The 11,790-nt window shown below is 44.6% G+C and overlaps 1 protein-coding gene across 1 annotated transcript in view; it reads left to right on the plus strand.

The window, feature by feature from the left end:
• Window positions 1-11,790, plus strand: part of megf10 (multiple EGF-like-domains 10) — a 66,179-nt gene that overhangs the window by 20,964 nt on the left and 33,425 nt on the right. Inside the window, exon 5 of the mRNA XM_062553927.1 lies at window positions 1,389-1,481. Within this exon, the coding sequence (XP_062409911.1) occupies window positions 1,389-1,481 (93 nt within the window). The remainder of the gene's footprint in view (window positions 1-1,388; window positions 1,482-11,790) is intronic.

Below are 11,790 nucleotides of genomic sequence, written 5' to 3' on the forward strand. Positions count from 1 at the left end.
CCTTCGACACGTCCACCGCTCGCTCTTGATTTGTTGCCGCCAGATTTTTTTCCGAACAATAGTCCAAGGTTTTTCAGAGCGGTCGCCCGCGTTTCACCCCGACTGTCAGTGGCCTCGAGACGAGGGACAAATGCTTTTGGGGGTAAATCTGGTGTAAATGAAGAACTTTGTGCGCGAGGGGAATGATGGCTGCCTTCCTTCTGCTGATGAATCAGCTTTATCTCCCCAACAGTGGATTGAGAAATGTGACCGTTCGGGAGCTGAATGGGGACTTTCTCTGCGCCCCTGAAAAGGAGCCGTTGTGTGTACTGTAAGCCGCAATCACATGGTGCCATCTCATGCCTGCTTTTTCCGCAAACCCTAAATAAAGTGGCAGTGGTCTTTCTCAGATGGAAATCAAGAATGATTTTACGAGCTTGGATGACATTATCAAATATATTAGGTGCAAGTTTTTATGCAATCCACTCACAGCTTGGCTGTTATATTCATATCATTTTAGTCATCGTGAATCAATCTCATCTTCCCTCAAAAATGCTCTATGGCCGGAAAGAGGGAGGAACCATTGCCAGGCCCAATTTTAAACTATCACTTGTTTACAAACAGGCCGGAGCAGATGTGAAAAACCACTTTAAAGAATGCTGCCCCCTCGGTGAGCCATCCTCATGTTGGGAAGCAGTTTTAATCCATGAGTGTTGCATGGAGAAATCAGTACTAGATCATGGGAAGTCTTTTTTGCCCTGCCACAAAGCTCCATCTCAAATGGATTGGACTCAGTCCCCGGCGCTGTTGGGAGTCCTGGTCCGGGTTGTTTAGTTTGTCACTGCTGCTGCCCTCATCATCTGTGCTGCCTTCGGGTGGTTTGTCTCTAATCTATCAACAACAGACAAGATCAATGTTACGCCCGATCTCATCTGAACCCATGCTCCCGCGATCCCCCGTCACAAACACTCCAAAAAAAATCTATGAGTGGTTAGACTTCAACGCTTCAATTCTTTGAACTCTTGAAATGTTTGGTGTCGTTTTACGATGTACAAATTGTCAGAATTTTATGTGATTTTATCCATGTGCTCGCTTTGAAGTGTGTGTGTTTGTGTCATTGGGTCTGAGCGTATGTGTGTGGGTGTGTGTTCATGTGTCTGTGGGTATGTATGTATGTGTTTTGTCAGCGTTTTGTCTGCACTTCATCCACATTTCTCTGCCCCCCCCCCCCCCTCTGTCTTTATAATGTTGGCACTCTAGCACTGTCTGTTCATAGTGGATGAAATCTGACCTCTCTCTCCCTTGTTTTCTCTCCTATACTCTCCACCCAAAACCACCAACCACCCTGCCCCCTCCCTCTGCCCCCCCTCCCCTCCCCCTCTGCCCCCACCCCTCCCTCTTGTCTCCAGCCTCCTGTGCTGAGAAATGTATCCACGGTCGCTGCCTGGCCCCCAACACCTGCCAGTGTGAGCCCGGCTGGGGCGGAGCCGACTGTTCCAGTGGTAAGTCCTCCAAGCAGCTGGAGCTGTCCGTCTCCCCCCCGTCGCCCACCACCGACGCTAGCTGGACGACGCTCCAGGGCCTCCCTGCCCTCCTGCTTTCTTAAGCTGTGTGTTTTTTTTTTGTTTTTTTTTACGACCAGTCTGGCTCGTTTCAGATTGGTGTAGCTCAACTCAACACAACTAAAACAAACTCCATGCTCCATACAGTTCAGTTTAATCTAGTTCAGCTAAATCTATAATCCAATCAATTCATTCCCCTTCAACTGAATTTAGCTCATTCTGTTTCAGCTTTGAAACCACAATTCAACTGAAATTCAATGTTGTTCACTTCAGCTCCTGTCAAATCAAAAGATGGTCTGCCAATATTTCTTCAGATCAATTCACTTCAGTTTAATTCAAGATTTATTTGTATACCATCCCTTTACAACACATATTTTCTTTTGAAAAAAAAAAATGTTACCCCTACCAAAACAAGTTCACACTGTCAGTAAGACGGTACTCCATGGATAACATTTAGCAGGAGCCAGGACCCAGTCAAACAAACACACAGCCAACACAATGGCTGAAGCTCTGGAATGAAAGGCCCCCCACCATTCCGTCTTCCCTGTAATGATGGCCTCAGGTCTTGGCCAGGTGGCTATTGATACTGGTACAGGGCTCTATGACCCTGCTGAGCTGAGGAACCTCTGTGTGGTGCTGCGGATAATAGGGAAGATTGCCCAGTGATTGTCTTTCATGCCCTGCCAACACCTCCAGGGGCTCCCAAAGCATACTGTACATGCACAGACTGCGTTGTGCTGTCGGTCTTTGTTGCTGCTGCTGGTTTTGCCATAGCATGTAATCAACACCTCGTAACGACCTGCGAAGATACACTTTAATTCCAATGGTTTGCCTCTGGGGCGTGGCTGTAGTTTAGCTATCTGCTGCGCAGGGAGAAATTTGGCATGTTTGTTTTCTTTTTCAGCCAAATCATTTGTTGTTGTTGTTTTTCTTTTTTAAGCAGAATGCTTTTGTAAGTTTATGGCCTGGCACTGAATGTAAACATATGGCGAGTATTTGAGCTCATGGTGTCTATGGCTCTATAAAAACCCAATATGAGGAGTGCCTGGTGTGAGGGTTATATTAACCCCTAAAAATCAGACCCAGTCTGCCCCAACCCCAGGAGACTTTGAGGAAGCGTGGCCTGGAGCTGAGAGGCCTGGAGGCTTATATTTCACTGTTTTTGCAGACCCGCTATTGTTTTGTCTGCAGGCCGGCTAGCTCCCCCAGGATTGGAACAGGCTAGACGAGTCAGTCTGATTGGACTGCATGAGATGGGCACCGATAGTGTGGATCAGGGCAGTCTAATGAGAAAGGGAAGGGAAGGAGATACTCACAGGTTTTTTTTAATATGCCGGAGGATCGTAAACGTATTATCCACTCCTAAGCCAGGGCGTGTATAAGAGGTGGTTAAGAAAGCATTGGGGAAGCAGAGCTGTCATGAATTGGATGAGAATGTTGGGTTGACCTTGGATTGAGAGACCAAATCGCACAAGGATATGGTCGTAGTAGGCATGCATAAAAGATCTGATTCATTGATTTGGAAAGATAGGGTTTTGTTACACTCCAATAGATGCTACAATGGTAACAATTTGATGCAGACATGAAACACATTGGCCTATTTACTGATGAGTTACAAACTGAATGTGGCAGCTCAGTTTCCCAGAAAGTTCATCTCCTTTTGGGAAATAATTCCATCCATAGAATGTCAATTTTAAAGCATGTGTCAGATCTGTAATTAGTACCATTACAGCATGCTTGTGAACGTAAACACAAATGTCTTTGAGCAGAAATAAATCTGCAGTACCACCCATAAATATATATTACTTTCATATGTTTGATAACATTTAATGTTGTGACACAATTACTTGAATGGGTAGAATTGATGCTTTGGAATAAGGGAATTTAATGGAACATAAAGTTAGGTGAAGACATTTATAGAAGATGCATGTTGTATGTTAACAGAACAGGGGATCATGCCAAAGTAAGTCAATATGTAGTACACAGTTGCTTGTTTAATAACTGCCCTCTAGCCATTTGCCTGTGAGGCATACATATGTGGTTTGAGTTTTAGTAAACAAGTATTGAACCAGCGCCTCCGTTAAATCAATACAAAGCACTGCCGGGGAGATGCCTCTGGGCTATTCCCACATTTGACTGGCATTGAGGCCCTGATTGCTACAGTAGGCCTGAACTGTAAACAAAGCTAAGAGGTTAGCAAGCTAAACGCTAGCAGGCCAAGAGTTAACAGGCTTAGCATTAGGTCCATCTGACTGATGTGGCTGTGCTACTCATCAGATTCATGCCAAGATGGAATGCCTGTGACTATCGTACCATACATCCTATGCTGCTATGACAACAGAAGCAGGTCATTCGGTACAGCAGTTTCAGCAGCTCAGTGGGTGGGTGGAATGATTGTGTGTGTGTGTGTGTGTGTGTGTGTGTTGAAGGGGTGCTTTTGTATGGCCTTTTTTCCCTTTGATTAGCAGTTTTAGCTCAGTGGCTAAGTAGCTGCAGTGGTGGTTCCTCTCGTGACTCTCATAAGGAAGGGCGAGGGTGGGGTGGGGGTGGGGGGGTGGTCCAGTGCACTCAGCGACCGTGGCAATATGCCCCTCACTCACCCCCCGCCCCAACCCCCACCTCAAGAGTGAAGAGGCAGACTCCCTTTTGTTGTCCTCAGCTTTTGGGTCAGGGAGCCCCAACAATGCGTCTCAGAATTGCTTTTTTTGGGGAGGGTTCAGTCCACCAGGAAGAAAGCAGAAAATCTCTTTTCTTGACATACAAAGACAGACCGGGCAATAAGGGAGGCCTATGCTAGGACATATCCTGAGGCCACAGCACTTGTGATCGCAAATGTAGGCCGTCGCATGACAAGACAGAGCTTTGGAAAGAGAGATCTGTTTAGTCTTTCGGAGTCTAAAGTGGCATTGGCTTGTTTGTGTATGTATATTAAGAAGTTGTTTGGTTATGAACTGGCAAGATGGTGTGGTGATAACCAGCTAGCAGGGTGGCTGTGTATAGTGTCTAAGTCTACAGTTTCAGCCTCAAACAGGAACCGTTCTCCCAAGAAATGCTTACAAATTAGCACTCTGGCCAGCTGTCACTGGAGCTCTGGTTTCATATTGGAGACCTCCAGTCTGTGGAAAAGCAAGCTTGTGTCCGCACGAGTCTCTCTCTCTCTCACACACACACACACACACACACACACACACACACACACATACTGTATACACACACACACACACACACACACGCACACACATATGCCTTAGCCTTACCCAAAAGGGTTGTTGAAAGTCCACATTCACACCAGCGTTTTGTTGTGGAGTGGCCACTTGCTTTATAAGACAGGTTCTCTTTGCATTAGTTTCAGGGTGTTGGGGGGGAGACGTATAAGTCCCGTAGCCATAGGACCTGACCAGACGGCCCCTTCAGACCTCCTCTGGAGAAAGTGTTCAGTGTCTCACTGAACCTGTATGTGTGTGTGTGTGTGTGTGTGTATGTCTCTGTGTGTGTGTGTGTGTGTGTGTGTGTGTGTGTGTGTGTGTGCATCGGGCCTTGGTAAAGCGCATTAGGCATCGTCATCATCACTGAGGAAGAAGGGACCGTGGAGGCAGCAGAAGAATAGAGAGTCTGATCCTTATATCCTGTCTGTCTTCGCTCAGACTTTAATAAAAATGGTCTTATACCCCTGAAGTCTGCTTGGGAATAAACACTTCACAGTGAAAGAAACGGAGCAATCGCCGTGCAGGAAATGAATTGTGTAGAGAAGACCAAAGTAGAACCCTTTTATATTATGAGTTAGAGTATAATGGCAAGTGCACACACAATGGATGGATGGATGGATGGATTGATGAAGGAAGGGATGAAAAATGACTGGTTCATCGCAAAATCATAATTGCAACAGTATGGCAGAAGCAACTTTTAATGGCACACCCACAATCCCATTGAGGATGAGAAATGCTAAAGGTTTGATCGTTTTGGAACTCTTGCTGGCTAAGTGAATTTTGGGTTTTGGATGGCTGCTCTACCCTTGAGCCTCCCGCGTGTGTAACAAACATTAACCTTTGGCTGGTCGTGCAGCCAGAGAGAGAGAGAGAGAGACACACACACACACAGACACACAAACATTAACCTTTGGCTGGTCGTGCAGCTGGAGAGACAAATATCCTAGAGAGGTGTTTCTGTGGAGTCTGGCAACAGAACCTCAACGATGTCATCAGTATTGTCCACTGACAGGAACCATTTACACATGCACCAGCAGAGAGAGAGACACACACACACACACACACACACACACTCAACTACCACCACTGAAATAAACACAACATTAGTTAACATAACAAGAGCTGGAGTGGCAGCAGCAGTCCTATTCCAATGGACATTTCTCTTTAAAACACACAGGCATGCGCACACACACACGTACACATCACACACACACACACACACACACACACACACACACACACACACACACACACACACACACACACACACAGAACTCTCAAATTCTCTGCAAAATCACTAACAGCTCTCCAATACTCATACTCATATTGGGTTTTGTTTGCAGCATTTGGCCAAGTTAGCAGATCTCTCTCTCTCCCTCGGTCTCTCCCTTTTTCTCTCATTCTCTCCCTCCCTCCCTCTCCAACTGGACCCTAACAACTGGCAAGTGCATTACTGCCATCCCTCTTTTATATTTTTTGGATTTCATTCTTTGCCACGCAGACATATTTTCCACCTGTGGCAAGTTTCTTTTACTTTCCAGGGTTTATTTTTAGTAAAAGGGCCTTTCAGTGTTCTTTGTCTTCCTTATTGCTTTGCTGTCAGGCTCTGAGCACAGGGCCTGAGCAATGCTGTCTGGTTTAATTAATGTCCTCTCATGTCTCTTTGTTTGCTACAAGCGACAGAAAAATCTATCATTAGGCTGGCCAAATGAATGTGCACAAAACCCTGTAATCCATCTCTGTGTTGGCCGTCTTAATCTCACCAGTATAAGCACATGATTTAGTGTAATTGAGTTATATGCAAGTGAAAGTGTTGTATAAGTATATATATATACTACCGGTCAAACGTTTGGAGTCACTTAGAAATGTCCGTCCCACTCCAATATAGACAGAATACCAGCTGAGATCACTTGCATTGTTATTTTAATCAGGGCAGCAGTTTTCAGATTACATGATGTGCTTACATAATGCAAAAAGGTTCTCCAATGTTTCCTCAGTTAGGCTTTTAAAATGATATCAGATTATTAAACAAAATGTGCCTTTGAAACTTTGGATAAATGGTTGCTGATAACTTATCTCAGCTGGTATTCTGTATACTGGAAAGGACATTTTGGCAGTGTAATTATATAAATACACACAAACACACACAAACAAGGGTGGGAATGTGAATAAATGTTTTAAAATTAATTGACTCTGAAGCACTAAAGTTTGTGTTTAATTTGCTAGCCATCATCATTTGAACTGTTGGTGGTACAGACAATTTGATGGATTGCCTCAAATGCATTCCACTGTTCACCCCAACCTTGCTTCTCTATTGAGTGTGTGTTCGTGTGTGTGTTCGTGTGTGTGTGTGTGCGCGCGCTCGCTCCCCACCTTAAGGGGTTTCTTGGGCTGCTTGACAAAAGGTGGGGCATTTCTCCTCGGGCCAAAGGCCTGAGAACCATTGTGGGCTTGTTCTTTATCTGGGTCAGTTCTTACACACAAAAAAAACACTACCAAGAAGCTGGGGTGCATATGAGAGGGTTTTTATGTTCTCCGAGTGAGTTCTGTGTGTGTGTGTGTGTGTGTGTGTGTGTGTGTGTGTGTGTGTGTGTGTGTGTGTGTGTGTGTGTGTGTGTGTGTGTGTGTGTGTGTGTGTGTGTGTGTGTGTGTGTGTGTGTGTGTGTGTGGAGTTTATACATGACTGTGTGTGTATGTGTGTGTGTGCGTGTGTGTAAGAGAGAGTTTGGGTGTGGGTGTGTGGGCGCATACTGCCCTTTTCACTCGAGCCCTTTGCACCAGGCTAGGCAGCGGGCACCACAATAACAGTGTAGCTGCCTGTTCTGCCCAGCAGCCTGCACTCCCCTCTGGAGCCAAAACAACTGACTCACTGGGCTGGATGAATGTGTGTATGGGGACAAGTATTGTCCAAAATCCAAAAATCTCCCGTATTCTACTACTGGTAAAAACAGTGAGAAAACCACCAATATTATGGATGTGGGGCTTACAAAATAGTACAAAAAAGTTGTTGTTTTCTATTAGTGATGCAGAACATTCTCTCATCTATTGTATGCAGCTCAAGTTAGAAAAAGAAGCTTGTATTACAGTAAATTAAATGGAAAATGAATCTTGGAGTTTGTTATTCTCTTCAGTGGCTGACTGTCTTAATTTTCATCACTTCCCTTCTCCACCTTAGAAATAGCGTGTAGCTGGGCAGGCTATGGACAAATGAAAACAGCACTGGGTGATTATAATCGTGCACGGAAACCGATTAGTGCAGTCGCTAATGAGAATGGCGTGTCATTTGAAATGTATCATGCTTGTCTGTGGGCTGACCCCCCCCCCCCCCCCCTTGAGCAACTCCTGAGTTCATTATTTTGTTCATTACAAGCCCTTTAGACCAAATGTCTGCTAAATGGCTAATTAATGGGCATTAGTGAGATTACCTTAATCCACGGACTGTGCCAAAACGTCCAATATACTCCTGTGCCGTTAGCTCTACAGCAGATCTCTGAGCTGTTATCCTGGGCTCTGTGGCTCTTTGCATGTTGACATGGTGCAGGCACAGTCAGACAACCGTGCCATCTTCACTTCACCGTGCCATCTCCTCTCTTAGATCTTTCGGAACAGTTTTAGGTTGCTTTTTTGAACAGTCTATTAATCCCTCCTAAAAGTTACAGTGGGTTTATAGATCAAAAGGCCAGAGATAGCTGAAGAAAGAAAGCAGCCAGAGATATGGAAGAAGAGTTTGTTTAGTGTGCAGGCTATTAATTCCAAGCTTTAGAGCCCCGTTTTCACAGTCATTAGGCAATTGATGACTGCTCTGTAGATCATTTTGCCACCTGGCATGAGGTGTGCAAGGATTAGTTTTGTTTAAGAGTGATTTAAGTATGTCGAGCAGTTTTATCTGTCAGGCTTATATGTGAAGCATTTCAGTCTCTCAGGCTATAATCAATCATTAGGATATTGGACACAAAGAAAAGGCGACACAGTTTTACAGTTTTTGGGAAAAGCTCTCCATCGAACAGCTGAGTTGTTTTACGGGTCTACTCTCCCATCTGTAAAATAAACTATAAAACATGGGAAGATGGCTAAAGAAGGGGGAAGAATCCATAAAAGAAGAAGCCGGCAAAAGTGGATCTTCAGGGTCCTTCTCTTACCTCCCGAGCACTAATTGACATAACCACGCAATCAAAAAAGGTCAGATGCAACTCGGGGGTTTGCAAAGTACGTCAGCAAACGGCTCGGAGTTGTGTAAAAGGCGCTTTAACGGGGTGCCACGACACACGCATGTACACACGCAGCCTGGCCTGAGCCTCTCATTAACTCCCAACCTTCTTTAATCCGAAAAAGCAATAACATGTGCGGTCAGTGATGCCAACGTGCCAATCACCCCGTGTCACTCAGCCCCGCGCCACACATGAGGGGGAGAGCGTGAAAGGCAAAAAAAAAAGGGCTGCCCTTCTTCGTTCTTTTAACGATTTTGGCAGACACCCGTCACGACTCTCTGGAGTGACATCATGTGTAGGCTGGGGAACAGCTGGTCGATGCGAGCTGCCATAAAGCAAGCCCCACAAAGCCTTGTGATGTCAGCCGTAATGGTAATGTATGGCCCTTCGCGTTAGCGCTCTCTCTGAAGAAAAATCAGTGAGGAGAAAAAGGCACAGCAGTTGCCTGTATGTGAAGAGAAGAGTAGTGACAGACGTGACAGATGATTCGGGAAATTGTGAGGGCGACTTGCGTGGAGAATACGCTCGAGCTGGGACCGTGGCTACTTCCCTTTAATAATAAACAGAAGCCAGACCTCAAATGCACATGATTGTAAGCACCATCGAATCTGGTCAGCTGAGTTTATGTTCTGTTTCAACAGATGGTAGGACTGCTGGGTGTGAGTAGAAAAACTAGGGTTGCACCTGTGCGTTCTCACCCAAGCAGACCCCACCTGCCTAGTTCTAATTTCTCTGTGGACTGCTGTAGTTAAAAAACACTGTTGTTGTCATTAAAAGCTTGTTGTGTTTCCCTGTTATAGTTTCATCTCAAAAATACACGCACAACAGTTATTTAGAACATTATCAGTAATTCGTTGCTGGTTAAAAATGGCTAAAAATGTGGATAGCAACAGGTTTTCTCAGATGGGTGTAATTTGCCTGTGTTTTGGTGGGCTCCTTCCTTTGCAGTCTGTTGGGTGGAGCCTTGTGCCAAGCAACTGTAACGAATAAATGAATTTAAACCCCAGGAGTCCAACCGCCTCTTTGAAGATGAAACTGTAGTGTCCTTGCACTATTGCCAGAAGGTTAACGCTAGCCCCTACCACCCACCATCACCTCTTTTTTTCCACTGTAGAACATAAGGGATAAGTGCTTCAGGAAAATAGTAAAGATTCATGGGTAAACTTGCGGTCAGAAATCTCTCAGATGTTCTCTCTTGGTGCTTGCTAAAGAGAGTATTACCTTCAGGACTGGGGTGAGCAGGTCTGAACCTCGCGGAAGAACGACTTAGCAAAACAAAACAAAAGGAGCCATATGGCAAACGCCAGTCCATAACGATGGCTAGCTTTATGGCCAAGGGTTATGGGGATTTGCCGCTCCAAAAATAAACTTCATCTGACCTCACCTCCTCTCTGGTCGACGTTGTTTAAAGTGTGCTGGGATGGCTTTATCCGATGCTAGCCAGCCTTATTGGCTAGTCTTTTTCTTCCAACCACAGGTTTATGTTAGCGTAGCTTAGCGGTAGTGGCGGGCATCTCAGTTAGCAGCTAAGTGAAGAGCAGCCAGCCGTCCATCAAAAAGAGTCCAAACTGAATACAGCTGTGTGGCTTTGAGGGGGTGACTCAGGCCCGACAGATGTTTTGGAGCCCAACACAAATAAATAGATCATCAGTCACTCACTCACTGACAGCTCACGCCTCATAATTCAATGCTGCTCACTCCGTCCAGTGCAGGAAAAGCTCTCCCATTGCAGTAGTATATAGTTGATGGGATTGCGAAAGGTTTGAAATACATATAGGGTTTCAGTGCAATATGGAATAGTTTTGCAATTCCAGCTACTTAAGCTTGTAGAATTTAATTTGTCATCCAAAGTTGTACACACACTGGAGAGCATTTTACTGTAGCAATAATAACCCAGTGAAGGTTTCTGACATCATTGTAAAACAAGATTTTATTGTATAGTTATATGATTGAAGAGGTTGTCATGGAAATTTGCATTCCATGATATTCCTGAAGGTGGTCTTTTTACCAGCTGTAAGTTTAGTATCCAAAAATCACAATATGGAGAAGGGGTGTGTGTGAGCTAAGTTTTGTAGTATACTATTTTCAAATGCCTTACAGTAAAAGACAGACATGGCAAAATCATTCTCATCTCATTTTATAACATGCTACATGTTGCTGTATATTCTTTATGCTGCCCCTTTATGTAAAATTTACTGTAGCACTGAGCACACATATCCAGAGATAACTGTCTGCCATAGATCCATAATATAGAATAAAACTTTGAAGCAGCAGGCTAGTCATCTAGGTATATAGGTTGCACGTCAAAAGCAGCGATGTTCTACTTGTGGTATGTAAACAATGTCAGGGAGCCTACCCGTTATCTAAGTTATAGGCTCATACAGACGAGTTAAGAACATGCTATCATCAATGCTATCATCAATTTTCAACTCTCTGGTGCCAGGCAGTACAAAGGACCATGCTGTCCTAAACTACCGTCTACTTTTGGGGGAGGGGATCAGGGAGGCCTTATCCTGTTTTACAACAGGCAAAGGGAAAGCTACAGATTAAGGGGATTATATTAGAACAAATAAATAAAGATACAAACAAAAAATACAACGAGAATCCCATCAAATCCAATTCAAAGCCTCATTACAATTGAGGCATCATGCTCAAAGATCACATTACCGTTAAAACACAGCTTTCATGAGCTATTAGTTCTTTGAGATCTGACCAAGGTTTGACCCCCCCTTACACCTCAATATGTGTGTTTATACATTCTCTCTCTTTCCCTTTTCCTCCCTCTCTTTCTTTTCTCCCTCTGTCACTCTTCCTCTCTCTTTCTTGTTCTCCATC

This window comes from Sardina pilchardus, chromosome 14 (genome assembly GCF_963854185.1).
Source record: "Sardina pilchardus chromosome 14, fSarPil1.1, whole genome shotgun sequence".
Lineage (NCBI taxonomy): Eukaryota > Metazoa > Chordata > Actinopteri > Clupeiformes > Clupeidae > Sardina > Sardina pilchardus.